General features: G+C 43.4%; 1 protein-coding gene across 3 annotated transcripts in view; it reads left to right on the top strand.

The window, feature by feature from the left end:
* UBAC2 (UBA domain containing 2) overlaps positions 1–20,184 on the top strand; it is a 179,416-nt gene extending 159,232 nt beyond the window's left edge. For all 3 annotated transcript variants that reach the window (XM_012440952.2, XM_012440953.3, XM_064362183.1), the window contains 2 exons: positions 2,680–2,802; positions 19,005–20,184. In XM_012440952.2, the coding sequence (XP_012296375.2) occupies positions 2,680–2,802; positions 19,005–19,112 (231 nt within the window). In that variant the 3' untranslated portion in view covers positions 19,113–20,184. The remainder of the gene's footprint in view (positions 1–2,679; positions 2,803–19,004) is intronic.
* Positions 20,185–20,600: the final 416 nt, after the last annotated feature.

The following is a 20,600-nucleotide window of genomic DNA, read 5'->3' as shown; positions in this document are numbered from 1 at the left end:
CTAGAAAGGTGTCTTTCTTCAAAGTTATTGATATGAATGAAGTATTCTTGTGATTTTTTTAAAAATCTGCCATTATATCCCTTGTATTATTCCTAATACTGTTTACGTGCTTCTTCCTTTGTTTTTTCATCAAGGCTGCCAGGTTTGCCTATTTGATTTGACTTCGTAAGAGCCAGCAGATGGTTTTGGTGACTGTCTGCTGTTTCTTTGTTTTCCGCTTTACTAGCTTTGCTCCCAACTTTCTACTTTCTTCTTTCTCATTTCTTTAATTTTTGTTACTTCCTCTAACTTCTTAAATTGGATATACTTAACCCTTTAATTTTCAGTTTTCATTTTTTTAATTTAAGCTCAATATTTTAAAATTACATCAACCACTTAATTATATCTCACAAACTTTGATAAGTAGATAATAGTTTTATTTTATTCATTCTTAGATACCCTCTAATTTTCATTACCAGGGTTTTTTTGATTTTCAAATGTGTGGGGTTTTTTGTGTTAGTTATTATTTTGATATTGATTTCTAGTTTAATTGCATTATGGTGAGAGAATATAATCTGTGTAATGTTTATGATTAGGTATTTGAATATTTCATATAGGAACTAGTACACAATTACTTTGCAAATACTTTTCATGTAATGAAAAACAATGTATATTCTCTAATTAAATGCAAGATATATATGTTCATTCAGAAATAAACTTGTTATTTATTTTTATATTATTATTTTTTGTCTGCTTGATCTATTGGTAACGGAGTTATATGTTGAAAAGCATATGTCTGCATATTTCCACTTGTAATTCTATTAATTTTTGCTTTCTGTGTCTTGATGCTATTGTGTTGTATATAAATATGATGTTCATGTATTCTGTTGATTTTATCCCTAATAATGCCTTTTTTTTTTGCCTTTGAGGTCTATTTATTTGCCATGAATCTAGCAGCACCAGCATTCTTTGATTCGTGTTTCTCTGATTTTTTCCCATCTCTTTACATCAACTTATGTATGTCTTTATATTTTAGATTTCTCTTTTGTAGGGAGGAGGTGAGAGGTTAGAGTGGCTTCTGTTTCCCTAATTTTTTTCACATCCGTTTGTTCTTGTTAAGGTCCTTCTGTGACATCCTAGTCTCTTTGAAGTGTGTAATCATTTTCAGATCCTCCTATATTCAGGTCCTTGGGGACCCCAGCCTCCTCTGTGGTGTGTGTGCCGACTTGCTCATCATGGGTGATTTCCTTATGGATTTTGTAGTTTTGGATCCTGAGTTTTTCCCCACATGAGATTTATAGCTTTAACTATAAATCTCATGTAACCCCAGGGCAAGAGAATATCTCTGCAGAGTAATTTTGTATTTGCTTTTGCTTGGCTCCTTAGATAGCTCCATCCCAAAACCAATTTTTATATAACTTTTTGATGGGTTCTGAGACCACATATGTATAGTATAACTTGAACCCCAAATTTGCCTGTGGTTCTTAATTCTCAGGCAGGACCAAGATTCCTGCTCTCTCCCGGAGGAAGACAGGATTTTTAATTTGATTTTTTTCATCTCTTATGCTGAGGGTACTGCCATTTGAAGACTGTATCTTTAGACAGATAATTGAGCTCAAAATTGTTAACCTCTTTCAGACCCAAGGCCATATCTTCCTAACCCAAACAGTGATAAAACCCAAGTGGTTCTGGATGAGCAGCACTGTGCTCCCCACTCCCGGGCTGCTGTCTGGTGCGGCTCCGCTTCCCATGCCCGCTTGTTCCTGAGGCCTTGGGACTCCACTTACTCCTTTTATGGTTAGCTGAGTATAGAAATATTTCTCTGTTGATAGCATTTTTAGGTCTTTATGGTAGGAAGATTTTCAGATACTTAGTCTATAATTTTGTCAGGACTAGAAGACTTCTAGAAATAGAGATTGAAATTAATAAATTCAAAGATTACCATATAGCTAGAAACATGGATTTTTTTAAAGCAGCATGTGATACATTTTTCTTCCCATGTTGGCTTTTTTCTTGTTGTTGGTGACATAGACTAAACAAGGAATGGCATTGCTGTCAGTCTTTAGGATCCATGAAGCCACCCTCAGAAATATGGCTACTGATCCTCCCTTCTCACCTTTTCCCTGTTTGTCGGATTTCCCTTCACACTCTCTAGCCTTTTGCTGAGTCTTTATCACAGCCTGCAGCCTCCCTCCACTGTGCACACTCAGGATTCACTTCAATCATAAGTAGAAGAATGGTAGAGTAGGGGAGCATTTTAAGGGCTGTGATGGGAACACCTGATTTCTGGCTGCCCACAGTGACTTAGCTTCCTCTCCATATCGTCTTTCCTGTCACGCCCTGCAAAGCCCTGAGCTCCTAAGAGTTAACTGGAGTTGGGACAGTCAGTGGCCTCACAGGTTGAAATTCGGAGTGTCTGTATGTGTCTTTCACTGCCTTCCACAGCCACTGTGCACAAACAGCTTTTGCACTGCCCATTACTTTCTTTATTCCTGAGCACCTACTGCAGGCTGCCAATTTTGTCCAATTGACTGAAGGATGTCATGATACTTTTGGATTTGAATTGCTTGCCTGGAGCAGATCAATGTGACACTTCATTCCCAGTCTATAGATGTAATTGCATTGAGAGAAAGCTCTTCCAAGCATTTTGACAGTTCTGCTCCTTCTGTGTCTGATAACTGTGTATTGATCTCTTTTTAGGGAGGAATGATCAATTGGAATCGTCTTTTCCCTCCTTTACGTCAGCGACAAAATGTAAACTATCAGGGTGGTCAGCAGTCTGAGCCAGCAGTGCCCCCTCCTCTAGAAGTTTCCGAGGAACAGGTAATTAATCAGTAACACTTGTACTCATCCTAAATCCATGCTTCAGAGTTGAAGCAGTTTTGATCAACAGGACTCAAAGGTAATCAAGCATATAAATACAAAGATGGTGACAGCAGTCCAGCTGCCACCATGATAGAGACTTCGGGCCTTTTTTGGCTATTGTGGTTCTTATGAGTTTGAAGAAGGCATTATTTGGGCTGGTGGGGAATGCATTATGGTAGCTTGTTTTGGATGCTCTTACACTTCATATATACAAGAAACTAATGAGATTGATTTTCTGTAAAGGATCGGAGGAGGAGGTGGGAGAATGGGGACAGAGTGCGCCTTTGACATGCTTTCACTTGTGTATGGTTTTGAGTCACGTTAATGTTTTACTTATTCAACAAGCAAACCAAAAGGACAGGGTCAAATGTAAAACTGAAAAGAAACAAACAAATGATCCAACTACATTTCAAATGAATAACATAATCACATTGAAGGAGGGAAAATGGATTTCAATAACTTTTGAACTTGATATACCCTTAGTCTAAAGAAGAAACAAAAAGAACAGCAGACAAATCTTAAACACTTCTTCATAGGTTTAGTTTTCATAAGCGTATAAGTATAGCAATTCTGAAATTATGCTGCCTGTATTACAGGTTTGAGCCAAGGAGGAACTAGGTTGATTTTATTATGGAAGAAAGAAAATAAAAATATAAAGCAGGGAAAGACAGGGAGAACCCTGTGGGTTTAGGAAGGAATTATTACTATCAGCATAAACTCATAAGAGTGTGTGTGTGTGTGTGTGTGTGTGTGTGTGTGTGTGTCATACACCCTCACTCTGACCAAGAGGGCTTAGAAGCAGTGGCCTTCCAGTAGCAGTGGGCATACGTACCGCCCAGATCTGGCTTCTAAACACTCTTTCGCACTAAAAGGAACCAGCCCTCTCTAGGGAAACGGTGGATTCCAGGCCCAGGGTAGGGAACATATGGGATAGCCATGGATCCTCGTGTGCCAGGAAAGGAAGGAAGTGGTCAGTCACTGGTTGGACATGTCAGAAGGACACTGGAGCCAGCTGCTGGCCGCATCTGGGGCATCAGCTTTGACGATCAAAATAAATAAAGGATAGTAAGAATTCATGCATTAGAATGATATTAATAAATATTTATATAAATACATACATTGGGGGAAAGGAAATGCTTTTCCTTAATGAAATGTCAAGTAATATACAAAGAACGATAGTATTAGAAAATTACAAATTTGCAAGCATTGTAATAAAAATCCATTCAGGGAAGTAACATCAATGAACTTAACCATTTTTCAGTTTTACAGTGGTGCAAAAGTGATATATATTCAGTAGAAGCCATACATCAAATTTTGAGTTTTGCTCTTTTCCCAGCTAGCGATACGTGGTATGAGACTCTTTTGCGATGCTGGGCAGTGACTGTGTACCGTTCTGTTTTTCATTTGCAGTATAATACTCAATAATTACATGAGATAGTCGATACTCTAGATTTCTAAGAGATTATTTTGCCCAACTGTAAGGTAATGTTAAGTGTTCTGAGCATGTTTAAGGTAGGCCAGGTTAAGCTGTGATACTCAGTATGTTGGGCGTACTAAGTGCATTTTTGACTTATGATATTGTCAACTTACAATGGATTTATTGGGACTTAACTCCATGATAAGTTAAGGAGTACTTGTACTCTCAAAGTATCCCTCCACAAGTTACTTATTAATTACAAAGGAAAATAGTAATTCTACAGAGGACACCACATTAACCGAGTTATCAAAATTAACATCACCAATTACGGAACAAAGAATCATTATGTTCATATCCTGAAAAGGACACATCAGTTATGTGTTACAATCGACACACATAACTTTGATCACAAAGGAAAATAAGGTAAACTTTATTTGAGGGACATTCTATAAAATACGTGGCCTGTGTTCTTCAAAACTACCAATGCTCCAGAGTAAAGGAGACTAGGGAGTCATGCTGCCCAAGTGGAATATGTGATCCTGGACTGGATTTTGTACTGGAGAAAAGTTTTTGATGAAAGGCCATTTTAGGATCAATTGAAAAAATTGGACTATGCATTGGACATTGGTATTATATTAATTTTTCATATCCAGGACTGGGTACATACTGACCATGGTTAGGAAAGAGAATATTCTTGTTCTTAGAAAATATACACTGAAGTATTAAGGGAAGAATACTTATATACATACACCAAAAATACATACACCATACTGTATGCAGCCTACTCTCAAATGGCTCAGGAGTAATACCTGTCCATGTCAGTACATAGTGTGTGATTGCGTGTATGTGTGACAGACAGAGAGAGAAAGCAGCTATGGCAAAATAACAATTGGTGAATCTGATTAAGGAAGATCAAGGGTTCCTGGTACTATATTTGAAACTTTTCTTCGTTTGAAATTATTTCAAATTACAACCTTTTAAAAATCTATAAAAGAAAGTTAGGAGCGTTGCCATCATAACACTTTGAAATTTCCTTCTGCCTATTGTTTTTTCTTCTCAGCAAACAAAACAAATTGAGATCAGCATTTCACAGCTGACCACACCATCCAGGCCATTGCCTCCCCATTCCCTGTCCCCAGAGTGAACAAATGCCAGGTACCTGCCTCTGTGGCAAAACTTTGTCCTCATCTTTTCCAAAACTCAAAAGGTACCCCTGGGCAGGGATTTCATGGTCACCCCTGGGTTAGACTGTGACAGATGCTTTTGAGAGAAACCAGTGTCCTGCGCCCATTGAATTGATCCGGTCCCTCCCGCTTGCCGCTTCTCTACTCAAAGTGATGGTTTCAGCAGCTTTTCAGGATTAACAGGTGGAATATGAAGCCACAGTTTCCCTCCTCTACCTCCACTAGAAAATTTCCAGACAAAGGTTATCCCCATGGATAAGAAAAGCCCAATAACCTGCCATTTGTAAAATCTTTCTATAACATGTTTAAAAAATAAGATACCGCTGTCAAATTCAGCTGAAAAGAAAGATCAAAATTCTGTTATATTACTGTTTACTTGATACAACAGTGAGTCATATTCCTCAGCCGTTAAGACGAGGTATTTAAAGGTGATATATTTCTCAGTTTTGGCACTTTAGGGAAAAAAAAAAGTGTCAAAAAGGGAGAAAAAGGAGTATGTGTGTGATTGAAGTCTTCAGAGTTTTTTTAAAAAATGAGTCATTTTTTTTTATCATCCCAGAATGATAACAGCGAAGTTACATGTTGTCAACATCAGTTTAAAACAGCGCTTAATTTCTTCCTTGCTCTCTATTGTGAGAAGTTGTAAAAACATGAGGGGTTGTTTTTAACATATGCTTTCTTATACATTGATTTTCTAAATCTTGTTTTTGATGTTTCTTGATTATCCTGAAAATAGGTGTTACAAACCATTGTTGCCTTAAAGACGCAAACTTCTTACTGGTATTATTCATTCTGCAGGCTTTTAGTGTTTCTTATGGTAGGTACGATAGAGATTATAAAAGATAAAAAAGATACTGTTCTTGCCCGCAAGATGTTTACACAGAAGTTTTAAAATTTATAGTGTAATCTCTTAGCCAGTTTGTTTAACCACTGTCTAAAATTTTTGTTAATAACATAGTTTGAATTAACCTAAGCAGGTTTTCGCTTAATTTTTCAATTGAATGTGTTTGTGTTTTCTTCATTTAGATATCAGAGTCACGTAATTTTAGTGCAATAAGAAACTTAGTAATTTTTTAAGCCAAGAAAAATAGAAATGATTATATGTTTTTTCTGCTGTAAATAAATACTTCAGGAATTTTAGTGAGAGTTCAAGAAAACCTAGTAGATGTGAAATGTATGTCATGTACTTTGAAAACAGAATATTATAAGAAGGATGTGCATCCTTTAATAAATCCAATAATAGTTTGGTAGCCATAGAAATCTTTTGCTACCTTTTTTACTTTTGCTATTTTTGCTATTATTAAGATTCAAGATTTTTAGTTCTTCAGAATCCACCCCTGTTTTTTGGTGAGTAGACCCACGGCACCTCTGCCAATTCATCACCCCTCAGAGATGACACCCCAGCCCGTTTAAGAATATGCCAAGAAGGAGGCTGTGGTTCAAGACTGGAGAGTGTCAAGCCACCCGATACACCCTGTGCTGCCCAGCCAGCCAGCTAGACGGTCGGGATGGTGACATCGACCCCTGGAAACCACAGGGCAAGGTGTCTGCTCAGGCCTTCCCTGTGCAGACATGTCGGGGGAAGATCAGAAGAAAAACTCAGAAGTTCTTATCAATTTCACAGAACTTTCCAGGTGCTCTGAGAGTTGGAAGATAATGTCTGGGGAAAGAGAAGTCTACATTTGATGAAAGGACAAAGATGGATAAAATAGGCTGTGGCGGGGAAATGAAGGATTATGGACCAACTCAGGGAAGCAAGGAGAAGGCCCCTAATGCCTCCCAAAGACCACTGCCTGTTCTGTTCAGGATCCCACTCAGCATCAAATCCATAGACCCTGGGGTTGCTTTTGGAGATGCATAGACAAGCCGGGTGAGCTGTGGAATCAGTGACTGTGACAGGCAGCTTTAGAACAGCAAGACAGGGAAGGTGCTGGAGATGGACAGGCGGTGTCAGCGGCTTTGAGTCTAAAGGGAAAATGAGTGGCATTAAGGTCCTGCCATGGATGCCCAGAGAAAAGTAGACAAGAAAGAAGAGGAGGAGGAGGAAGAAGATAAGTAAAAAACTGTTTGTCAACAACAACAAAAAAATGCCAAACCAAAAGCCACTCGATAAATCTTGAGTAATCAGATGTGCTCAAATATCTGCTATCTTAAAAATAAATAAGTTTATCTATTATTCCATCTCTGTCTTTTCTACTGGTTTTTAAAAACCAGGTATCTTTATACTACTACGACCCATACTCAAAATTAACAAATGATGAAATTTTTCTCATATTTGCTTCTGATTTTTTAAAACCAAAGGGGGAAAAACTCATCAAATGTATCTCATCTGAACCCTCCCAAAGCTTAGAAAATGACTATTAGGTAAAATCAGACAAGAAAGTTAAATAAGACTAGACCAAAGCTGGGACTTAACAAAAGGAAAATGAGCAAATTTCATCTTCGTCTCTCCCATTCATGTATTTCCTTCCTTTAGCCGACAGTGACCAGCTCTCTGCTCTGCACCAGGGCTAAGCACTGTGCTAGGTTCTGAAAACACTGAGATGGGTAAGGCGGAATCTTCTGCCCTGAGGAGTTGTGAGCCCAGTGCAGGGAGACAGGTGGACAAAGAGCATGTGGAAGTGTTCAGGTGCTGCTGAGGCCAGGAAAGTCTGTGAGAGCAGTGATGTTGCAGAGAAGAGGCCTGAGGACAAGTATATGGGAGGTGGGGAGCCACGGATGGGTGGGCTGGAGTGGAGGAAACTGGCAGGTGGGGCACTGCCTGGGATTCTAGAAACTGGACAGGTAGGAGGCCAGACATGCTCGCCAAGAGTCTGATGTGTGTCATATGGACTTCCGCTGTTATTCTTTAGACACTAAGGAACCGTGCAGGATCTTACACAAGAAACACCATCATTGGGTTTCCCTAGAGGATGGACTGGACACATCATATAATTTCCTCCATCCCTGCCCAGGAAACATGGCTTAACTGCCCACACAAGAGATGTTATCACTTGGTGCATTAATATTAATAATACATTTATAATACATGTCAAGTGACAGAATTATAGCAAATTTAGTGATAGATCTAACTGGCTTTTATTTGCAACTTATGAATTAGTGCAGCCTCCATTCTACAAAACAGAATGTGAGCTCCCGCCAGCCAGCAGCAGAACAATGGGTTTTGTAAGATGCAACAGTGGGTTTTGTAAGAAGGAAACAGAACAGTAGAAAAATAACTGATAGATTAACATCCACTAACATCCACTTACTTCAGGTTTTTTTTTTTTTAAGGGTTAAAGCAGAGGGAAGTTCCTTATGCTGACTCATGTAGTGTGGGATCTCCTATTTTTAGAAAAAATGAGTCTTCTTGTTTTGGGATCTGTCTGCTCTCTTAAAAGTTTCAATTCGATTATGTGGCATTTAGCATGAGTGACTCCATTTAGTTTGGCCTTCTGGTTTGTTGGAGCCCAAAACAATGGCCTCCCATAATTTTTGTTCAATTTGCTTGACACATCGTGTGGCTTCTGTTTATGTCTCTGAGGCTTCTATTAACCCAAGTAGAAAGAATGGCTTTAAACTCACAAGGTGCTTTTACTCTTCACTGATTAATAGCGAAATGTATTTGGTATTAGAGAATCTAAATCTTAATGAGGCTCTCTGCTTTGACATCTCAGGAATCCTTACCACTCTCTCCAGAAAACCCACCTAAACTCCTGAAATACTCACCTTCTGAAAGCAGGGCTCTAATATTTATTTGTTTTCAAGACACACCTTGTGCTTCTGCTCTGAATAGCCAAGGATGGCAGCACATTGGGTATTGGGTTAGCCTCTCATGGTGTCTGGTCTCCATGTGGACAGTGAGCTCCCTGAGGGCTGGGGCCAGGTCTGCCTTGTTTCCTACCCTACAAAGAGCCTGATAGACACAGGTGCCCCAGCATCAGTTGGAGAGGGGCTGAACACGAAGGTGTGGCCAGTAAACTTCCCTTTCAGAACTCACGTTTTCATGTAAAAATGTGCTACAGAGTGGTATTACGCCAGCTTTTTCCATTTCTTGCTCTAGTAGATTGGAAATGTGTTTTCTAACAAGGTCCCAGAGTTAGATGTGTTACAATGAAATACTAGGTGGTACTCAAATAATAACCAGCTTTTGTGGGATGCCTTATTCTTCTGTGTACTCTGAGAGATGTACACAAAGAAGCTCTGCCAGCCTTCGCTGAAGACTTGCTCTGTACCAGGACCTGACAAAGCCCTAGACACCCTTGGTCTCGGAGCAGCCCAGAGCCCTGGCAAGGGTATACAATAACCAGGAGCCTGTGTTCAGCCAAGAGGTGTGAAAGGAGGGGGGTGCTGCAGTTCTCCCATGGAAGAGAGCAGTCAGACGGGAAAGTGGAGGCTGTACTGCCTTGCAAGGGTCTTGACCATGCGTTGGCATAGGGGTGGGCGGCTATGGTGGCAAGGGGAAAGGCAGGCCCAGCACATCTGGGCTCCCCCAGCAGGGTGGCATGCACACCAGTGTGAGCTCAGGATCAGGTGGGGGCCGTCTTCTGGTGGGCATCACTTTCTGCAAGTGTCAGAATATGGGAAGTAAGAACCCAAAAAAACCATTTGTTTTTGACGCACTTAGCTAAAAGGGAAGTTAAAGAAAACCACAGTCTAGTTTGAATCAACCAAGAGGAATATCTCACTGAGGGGATTTGCTAGAAATCTCATTGGAATGAATGTCCCATCATACTTGTGTCACAGAGGAGTTGAATTGTGAGTAAAATAAATACCAAAGTGGGATTTCTTTTTTTTTGAGATGTGGTCTTTCTCTGTATCCCAGGCTGGAGTGTAGTGGCACTATCATGACTCGCTGCAGCCTCGACCTCCTGGGCCCAAGCCATCCTCCCAACTCCACCTCCTGAGTAGCTGGGACTACAGGCACATGACACCACTCACAGCTAATTTTTTTTTTTTTTTTTTTTTTTTTTTTTGTAGAGACAGGGGTCTCACTGTGTCACCCAGGCTGGCGTTTTCTTAAGTGAGAATTATCTTGAGGTAGTAGGGACACATACCCCAATCATAGAAGACATTTAAAAATAAAAAGTAAGGAAAGAGAAACTAGTACAGATTTATGTCCATCTCTAGGGTATTTTCCTCATTCAGTGGGTTCTCTCTTTGAAAAGCACATTATAGAGGAATGTATTCCATCTTGTTCTGCTTTGGAAGATCGTCAGAGTGATGGTGACAGTGCTCTTGTGGCAACGCCTATTTCTGTCATGCTCCTCTGCCTTGGTCAGCCAGCCATGTGGCTGCATCACACCAGGGCTGGTGGAGGGCTGCTCCACCTGAGGTTCAGGAGCTCATGATGAAAAGCAGCTGATGGAGCCACACCTTGCTCCGATGGCGCACTCTGGACACCTCCACAGTGGGTCTTCATCCCTGTGGGGGCTCTGATGAGACACCCTGCACACTTCAGAGTGGTTCTTCATCCCTGTGGGGGCTCCAGTGGGGCACCCTGGACACCTCAGAGTGGGTCTTCATCCCTGTCAGGGCGGAGCTGGAGTTTGCCATTGCCACAGCACCAGTTGCTCCTTGGTGTCCTCTGAGTGGCCTTATCTCTGCTCCTCATCTCTGGAAGTCAGATTTCCTATTACAGAAAGCAGGCTCTGGCTGTTACATTTGGGGAATGTTAGTGTCTAGAAATAAGTAGACGTGGAAGACAGGAAAGCATAGCACACTGGAGGGGAACCCACCTAGAGCTGGCTTCTCAATGAAGTTAGAGGAAGGGATCATTTAGATTTGGGGGCTAGAAACCAAGCTGCACTCTAATCTTATTTTATGGTGAACATTTTTAGGCAGAAACTTCCTGTGATGCCCGAGCAGAAGGAGGAAGGTACTGACTATGCTCTGGGATGGAGAGGGAATGTTGAAAGAACGCCTTTTTAGAAAATTTCTTTGGGACATTTTTTAAATTTTCCAGACCAATGACTGCAAGCCCATCAAGCCAACGCTGACGGAGTTACAGCATGCCCCACCTCGCCATTGGCTCCGCTCATGACAGAACGTGTGTCTGTCCTAGCACGGTCTTTTCCAGAGTCTCAGTGTCCTACCAGCATTCTCATTTTGTCCTCCACATGTATATTGGTCATTTTTTATCTTCAGGTTCAGCCTTCTCTAACCGGTGCTGGGCACTGGGTGTGTTAGGCTCTGTGTTGGGGGAAAGCAAGCCAGGCCTGGGCCAGCCCTCTGGGAGCTCACCATCTACGAGGCAGACCAGATCCATGCAAGGCCCTAACCCAGTACCCTACTCATGCAAGTACCTAGTGCCAGTCCTTAGAGCAGAGGAGACCATCTGTAAATATTTATTCCTGTTCTTTAACAAACGGACATCAGGAGATTTTGCATTAAAATTTTCTCTTCCTGTGAATGTTAGATCGGATCAGGTGCTCGTGGTGAGTTCTGATGCTTCTCATCCCAGTAGCTGAACTACAAAGACAGGAAGCAGCCTGTAGAGAAAATTAAATAATTCAGGGGTTGAGTGTGAGTTAATACATGTTATGGCTAAAATATGGTTCTTTGGATAAGGAGAGAGGTGGACTGACCATCTATAAATAACATTATTCATATAGTCATCAGAGTTGTGTATTTGCTAAACTTTATAAATACGTTAAGTATTTCCAGGAGTCACTAGAATAACAGGCTTTTTGTTAGAATTTTATGCTTACCTTTTAAAAAGATTGCTCCTGTCTTTCTGACTTCACTAGGACCCACCACACACCTCGCCCCACTGCCCTCCATAGGATAATAGTGGTCCTGAGAGGTCATGTTTATTGAGCACTTGTCGTGTGCCCATCACTGTTCTGGGCTTCTCACATACATCCCTCTCATCTCCTGAACTGCGAGGAAATGGAGAGCCAGAGCCTGATCCCCTACGTGTGGTTACATGGGGCCGACTCCAGAGCTCGAGTCTCCCTGCCACTGGTACTGCTGGGCTGATCCCCCTGCACTGGAGTTAGACCTGACACAGCACGCAGTCTCCCCTGCATTTTTATTTCACAGAGGCATGAACCTGGTGTTCTGCCCCTGTAGGTTGAGTATCCCTTATCCAAAATGCTTGGGACTAGAAGTGTTGCACATTTTGAAATATTTGCATATATGTATCTTGGGAATAGAACAAGCCTAGACACAGAATTCGTTTCTGTCTCCTGTACACCTTATATACATTGCCTGAGGGTAATTTTATACAATATTTTAATAATTGTATGCATGAAACAAAGTTTGTGTATATTGAACCATCAGAAAGCAAAGTTGTCACTGTCCCTGCCACTCACTCTGTGGTTGTTGGACATCATCATTCCTGACTCTGGATTTATATGCTACCCTCAAGCAGTCATTTCTTACAGTTACTCGCACATAAGTAGTTAATAGTAAAAAGAAAAATGACATACTATTAATACAGTGGGAAGATAGTGTGTTTGGGGCTGGCTAAGCAGGATTGCAGCATACGCAGCACACCTGGCTCAGCTCTTGGACAACAGCAACACCAGGCAGTGGCCGCCCCCAGTCTGCTCCTGCAGTGCTGCGCTTTCATCAAAAGGTTATCGTATACTGTTTTTTTTTAAGGTGAGAAGAAACATGTGAAGCAGCTAAGGGGCCAGGAAGTGGGTCCTCTAGGGATGAGGAGGCATTCTGCTGGATGGCTTTTTAAAATGTTTCCTCCAGAGTCATCTTCCTCATTAGCAACAGTTTATATCTTAGAAATTTCTCTTTGATTGTATGAACTGACATGATTTCTTATTCTGTTATAAATGTTTGCTGCTCTAGTTCTTCAGTAAGCCCATCCCACACTGTGTGTCATCTATAGGCACTTTTTCTGCAGTGTTAACGTCATCTCCATCATCACTGTTGTCACGATCACCTTGACTCAGAACCATGTCAGCTATTTCACCATGGGTCAATTAATGAACAACTGAAGCCCCCTTATCGATGTTAAAACTTCAATATCCAGCAGGACACAGTGGCTCAGGCCTGTAATCCCAGCACTTTGGGAGGCCAAGGTGGGCGGGTCACTTGAGGTCAGGAGTTTGAGACCAGCCTGGCCAACACAGTGAAACCCCTATGTTGGCGCATGCCTACAGTCCTAAAAGTAGAAAAATTAGCTGGGTGTGGTGGCGCATGCCTATAGTCCCAGCTACTTGGGAGGCTGAGGCAGGAGAATGGCTTGGACCCAGGAGGCGGAGGTTGCAGTGAGCCAAGATCACACCAGTGTACTCCAGCCTGGTGACCAAGCGAGACTCTGTCTCAAAAAGAAATAAAATAAAAAATAAAAACTTCGGTATCTACCTCTGGCTTACTGACAGACTCTGAAGGTATATTTTTTACATATTAGGAGGTCAGATATCATTTTATCCTCACTTGACATGTGGAATCCTTCAAAGTCACCACCTTGTTCATCATCGTCACTAAACATAGCCACAGGCCAGAGGTTGTACCAGGCTTGCACAGCTGTGTTTTTAGGCACTGTGTTCCATGCATTGGCAACAGCACAGAGGGCATCCTTCATGCTTAAACGCCTTTCGAAAATCTTCTATACCATTCATTGCTGCTAGCATGTTGTTCAAGAAGGTACTTTTATATTTACCCTTCATTGATCTAAGAATACTTTGGCCACATGGCTGAATTAATGAAGTAACATTTGGAGAAAAGCACATGGCATAAACATTATTTTTGATGAGCATTTCAACTGGATGATGAAAAGAAAAGTCGTCAAGGAATAACAAAATCTTTCGGTCATCCTTCAGTCCAGTTCCCTTGCAGTGAGCACAAGACACAGGTCTAAAATGTTTGTGAGGCCAATCAGAAAAGATGTGCCTGGTTAAACCTGCCTTTTTGTTAGCATAATAATGGTCTGGTAAGAAATTCACTCATTGAAAACAGCAAGGACACAAGCTTTTGCCTGTCATACAAGTTTACACTTACACATGCCTGCTGCGTTAGCACATCCCAGCACAGTTCTTCTGCCCTTGACGTCCTTAATTCCTGGAAAGCCTGTCTCATCAGCTGTAGTTGTGTCTTTCTAGGGCAATGAAACCAAAACAGTGATGTTCCATTAGCGTTATAGACTTGTTTTGGCATCAGGTTTTCATCAGCAATGACCTCGGCAAACTCACCAATGAATTTCTTTGCTGCTTCATGATACTTTATCACCACATTAAAAAATTTAATGTCATGTTTTTTTCTTAAGTTTCTGCAGCCAACATGTTGAATATTCATAGCTCCCTCTCGTTTTCAGTTCATCCTTATAGATCCTTGCTTGTTTCCTGACCCACATAGCCTTAAGTGGCAGGTGTTCACTGCAACACCAAGGAATCCGCCCTCAGTACATGGTCAGGATCTTCATTGTTAGCTTTATGCAGTGTTTCTCTATTTTTCATTAATTTTGTATGTCACTTTTAGCACAGAACTTCAACAGTTCATCCTTCTGTTTCTTCAGGTCCTAAATGGTGGTCACTCCAACACCAAACTCTCCTGTAAGACATTTCACACTTACACTGCTGTCCACTTTCTCCAACAGCTTGACTTTCTGTGCTACAGATAAACGTTAATGCTTCCTCTTTTTCTTATCACTGTTACCCAGAGAGGTATCTGCAGGCCTTTTAGATATTTTAACAACATTTTTGTAACATAGAACAGAAAGTAAGCAAAAAAAAAAAAAGTGATGCACGTGGGTTTGGGCGCCATGTAGGGCACTATGGGGAACCCGCCACTGGCATGTGCTTGCGTGGGGGGATCTGGGCATGTGCAGAAAAGGCACGTCACAGCTGAAGGAGGGTGGGAGGGTCTCTTTTCCCTTGGAGACCCTGAGTAAACTACATGTTGTGGCCTGCATTTTGACTGCAGCCCATCACATGAAGTCAAGTGTGGACTTTCCATTTGTACTGCCATGTTGGTACTCACAGGTTTCAAATTTTGGAGCATTTTGGATTTTGAATTTTCAGATTAGGAATGCTCAGCCTGTGTTTTGCTAACCTGACTGCAGGTCTGCACAGGCCTCAATTTGTCTTTCTGTAATTTGAGCACAGGAGTTGATGCTTCAGACGCTAAATAAGCTTTCCCAGGAGAGACTGTAATGAGCTGTGCTGGGATTGGGTGTGTTGGGCTTCTCTGAGCAGATGAATAGTAAGATCCACAGGAGTAATTTTTAGCATCCACGAAAGAGGCCTACAGACAAGTGTTCTCTGTACTGCTAGTTTTGTGTATGGTGAACCACTATACTACATAAAGGACACCAGGGGCCGCTTGGCTAACTTGCAGGGCTGTGAGCACTGCACTGCACCTCCACTAGGGAGTGCTGGGTAAGCACCCATCAGAACACCTATCCCCTGACCCTCCTCGTCCTTGCTGGCTGGTTGTCATCCTGCATACCCAAGCCCAAGCATGCAGTTTCGTTTTTCCATGGATGTTTGGTTTTGGACACTAGGGGAAACTTTCAGGTACCCTTTCTTAGTGTAATTATTTCTGATTTTAAAGAACTGTGCTAACATTATTACTACTTAACAATTGTTTTTAATCTGGTGAAAATACCAGGTCAGTGGGCAATGAAAGTTCTCCCCTCACACTTGTCTTCTCACCCATAAAAACTGCATAAAGCTCTGAAGCCAGCTTTGGCTAAAGGGGCATGATCTGCCCTTCAGAGGATGAAGAGCCAGCCGGCTGCAAGCTTGTGACAGCAAACACTCTCTTCTGCCAAGACCTATGAAAAGCCAGTCTTGGTTGTCAAAACTAGCACCACAACACCACGAGTCCATGTCTGAGAGAGGATGAACTCAGAAGGAAGTCTCGTGTACAGAGAAGACTTTCATTCTCACCCCAGGATGCCACCTACATGACTTACAACCCAGCCCAGCCATCCCAGACCTAAGGGGTTCTTCCTCTCCAGGGCAGGACCTACATGCAATCGGTGATGCTGCCCTGTCTTGGTGGCCTGTGTGTGGCCAGCCCACTATCAGCACCCTCTGGATTCCAAACCAAATGCATTGTCAGTGGAGGGAGGAGAGTCAAGTGCCAGGTGGAGCTGTAGCCTAAGGTCACACGTCATCACTCCAGATTATGAATCATGATTTGCCAAATCTCCAAATTGCTGAGTGTGGACAGCAAATGGATTTGTTCCTGCTGGCTGGATGCAAAGAAGCAGCCAATCCTCAGCTGTGCTTGAAGTACTACAGGCAGTAGTAAAGGTAGCTTTTCCAAGCCATTTAAATAAATGTCATTAAGAGTGGCCAAGTTGTTTGAGGGCCATGGCATCATGGTGGTAGATAACAGGTGGAAGGAAGGAAGGCCAGCTCCCGACCTGGGATTATCTCCACCAATGACAGTCGTCCTTAACTGGAAGTAACTGTAGTAAACATCACAAGGGTTACTTCAACCCAAGACTGGAAAGACCACCTTGATCAGAGAGTTTTCCTTCCACATGACACATCTCCAACCCAAGTCCTCCAGCCCCATCCCCACACAACCTGATGGAGGCTCGAGGACTCACAGGAACACTTAGGTTGAAAATGTTCCTAAGGAAAAGGAAAGTGTGAATTCTGAGAACTGAGTGGCAGAATGGAAGTTTCACGTCTGGCAAAAGCCTAAACAGATTATTATCAAATAGATAACCTGTGAATGTTGAAAAGATATCTGTGGTCTAGGACACTGCTCGTTGCCCTGGTGAGACCACACTTGTGGTGTCACACTTGGTTCTGGGGACGGTATTCTGAGATGGTGTGCACAAATGGGAGGATACTGGGCTCAAAGGAGCTGTCTAGGTTGGCAGGATATCACCAAGACCTTTGACAACATCTCATCAGCTTACGAGAGATGTTGGTGACATGCGGAATGGATAATGATAGTACAGTGAAATGGGTTTGAAGCTGTGGTGTCTCGCGGATGGCAGCTCATGAGAGGCAGAACACCTGGGTGGCAGCATTCTCAGCTGGTTGGTAGCAAGGCCAGAGCACTCAGCCACAGCTGATGTTCTGGAAAATGCCGCTCTCTCCTCTGATGGGAAAACTAGAAAGTTTCTGCCTTTCCTATACGCTGTCCACCAGTCCCAGGCAGCTGAGCGTGAGTCACCTGGGGCACCATAGTGTCCCAGGTGCTGGGCCTCTTGCTGCCCCAGGGACAGCTCTCCCCACCGCAAAGCCTTGAGAAGACACCTGCAGCTCTTCTTGGCTTCCTGGCCAGGGCTGTGCATCTGTCCCTGTGCTAAGGGTTGAAAGAGATGTTCCAGGGGGAGCACACTCACTTTGTGCATTTGTAAGCCTAGTCCTCACCCACTAAGTGGTCATGACCCACCCATGACATGAGCAGCACCCTCCATTTGAAAAAGCCCTAGCTGGACTCAGCTTCTGAGCACCCTCCTCTATGTGTCCCTGTTTGCCCTCAGCTCTTCCCTAAGGCATTTAGGGGAGGAGGGGTCTGGGTGTCTAGACCTGGGCGGTCACTGGGGGTCCCCTACCCCACCTGTCTCTCTCCACTCTGTGCCTTCTTCCTCACCTTGCTGGGGCCTCCATTACTGAGGCCCCACCAGGTCCATGCCCGGCCCCTCCTCCAGCCACCCCATGCCACAGTCCCCACTCACACCCCCCACCGAGTCTTTTGAGCAGGGGGAAGGGCAGTGATACTGGGCCCCTTCTCTTTCCACCATGTAGCACCAACTACCTCGCTCTCTTTTGGAAAGCAAAATTGGAAACTCTGACTAAGTCCTCAGGTGAACCCACAAAAGCCTCTTTAATGCGCACGTGGCTGAAAAACTGAACATATACAAGACTTGACTTTTATGAGATGTTTATTGCAAGTGCAGTTTATTTTAAAATAAGTACAAAAAATGTATTTCTATGGCAGTCTGGGGCCATAAATATTTTTGTAATACATTCTTAATTGGGAAAAAATGTTGTAACTAAGCTTTAGTAACACTGCCAATTTCAGTACTGGAGACTGCCGGGAGAGAAAAGTACAGGAAACCTCCATATTCACAGAATCAGGATTTGTGGTCAAAAACAACGCACTCCTGCTCCTCCCTGTTTCTGGTGGCTTTCGCTGCCTCTTTCCCTTGGTCGCCGCCCCAGGCTTAGCCCCACTTTGCTGCCTGCATAAGCCCCAGGTTGTGAGCAGGACAGCTGCCAAAGTGGTCCGAGCACCCAAAGGCAGGCAGTTGTGTGGCAGTGTGACGCCAGGGCTGAGCACGTGTCACCATCATCAGGAATCAAACTTGACGCATCCTGGCGGTGAGCCCGGCAGCTCGTGCCGACCTGCTCCCAAGGCCTGGTCCCAGCAGGCCATGTTACCCTCAGAAGCCGCATGTCCTTGCCTGTAGAATGAAGGTTATGTGCGATGATGCATATATTTTGGCTATACATAGTAAGCATTGAAAAATTTGTACCTGGCATAACTTTTTAAGTATCAGATTTCATACTGAAATGAAAATTAGTTGGTTTTTTGGTAAGCAGGTTTGACCTTTGTCACAAGGCTCACATGAAGAACATTTGGGGCCTGGGGATAAGCAGCAGTGTCGTCAGCGCCTCTGGTTTCTGCTTTTTCTCTGCCTGCAGGTCGCCCGGCTCATGGAGATGGGATTTTCCAGAGGTGATGCTTTGGAAGCCCTCAGAGCTTCAAACAATGACCTCAATGTTGCCACCAACTTCCTGCTGCAGCACTGATAGTCCCAGGCCAGCACTGGGACCGGACTGGCCACTGACTGACAGTGCATGGTCCCACCGTCAGATCAGCCTGGGGACCGAGCACCTCTGGTGCTGATGTTCCTGTAGGGGAGGGAGGCTCCACCACACCCCACCCTCAACCCAAAGACTGTGGCCATTATAGCATCGAAATAAGTTTGCCATTACATTAGCATGTTTTCTATCTATATTTTTGTATTGGGCATTTTCCCTAGGTTGGAGAGTCATTACTTGTTTTGAATGTGTTTAAAATGCATTAAAATGGAAGATTTCTGCAGGCAATTGAATGGCACTCCAGATGGGGAATTGCTGTGACCCTCTTACTGCGTAACACGTCATTTCCTGCATCGTGATGGGAGAGAGTAATGTTATTTCACAAAGGACATGTCAGATCCTTCTTCATGGACTTTTTTAGTTACTGGTTTTTTTCCTCTCAAACTTGTTTTCAAATCTCCTGGGGGATGAGGGAGAAACGGGGAGTTGAATTTTCCCCCATGCTGTTCCAGGCCAGTACCTTGTCCTGCATCTGGTAACAAAGAATGGTGATAACCGTGTGCTGGTTCAAGGTTCTGGAGTTCTCTGTGAAACTTGGGTTAATTTTGCTCAGAATATCCAGAGTTGGCCACTAGGCTGTGGGTGAAATGGGATGGAGAGGAGGAACAGCAGGCTTTCTGAAGCCACGTGGGCTGACTAGGGAGCTCTGTGGCTGATGCAGGCTCAGCCCAGGAAGAGGACAAATGATCCTTAGCCTGCCCCGTCCCTGTGGCAGGCTAACTGTCTGGCCCTCCCAGCTCGCAGCCAGCCAGCCTCCTCTGGTTCTCCCCAGGGCTTGGGTCTTAAACCTGCGGCAGCAGGAGGCAAGGCACACTGCGGAGGACGGGGCTCAGGTCAGGGAGAGGAAAGGCAGGGGTGGACCGCCATGAGCATGAAAAGACCGGAAGCAAGTTGACTCTTGCAAGGTGAAACTGTTATGTTCTGCAAAATGAGCAGTGATGTATCAAATTGATGCAAATTTAGATGTTGATACTTATAATAAAGTTTTTAATGTGTTTTACTCTTCAGTTTTTTTGTATCAGACTCATACAAATAAAGCCTTGTTCCAGGCTGTGCATTCACCACACAACCAAATCCTCCGCACTGCTCATCTTTCTTCAGAAAATGGGTGCTTGTTTGAAGTGAGTGAAGCACTTTTGTTCCTGCAAGTAGCACTGCCCACAGAACACCCCAGGTCAGTGGCATTACCTGTGCAGACCTGGAAGCTCGGTGGCACTGAGGCTGCCTAGGCCACTGAGCTGCTCAGAAATGGGGTTGAGGTGAGTTTCTTGGAGCCCAGCTGGTCCCACGCACAAGCCTCTCCTGAATCTGAGTTACACCTTCTCAGGTTGTAAGGAACAGTTGACAGTGGTGGGGACGTCCCTGACTTCATTCACTAACCAGGCTGCAGTCAAGACGAGAGTGCTGAGCAAAGCC

This window comes from Aotus nancymaae, unplaced genomic scaffold, assembly GCF_030222135.1.
Source record: "Aotus nancymaae isolate 86718 unplaced genomic scaffold, 86718_ANA_hifiasm-v0.15.2.pri h1tg000048l, whole genome shotgun sequence".
NCBI classification, from domain to species: Eukaryota; Metazoa; Chordata; class Mammalia; order Primates; family Aotidae; genus Aotus; species Aotus nancymaae.
The sequence above is the reverse complement of the archived record's forward strand: the minus strand, read 5'-3'. Positions and strand labels throughout refer to the sequence as shown.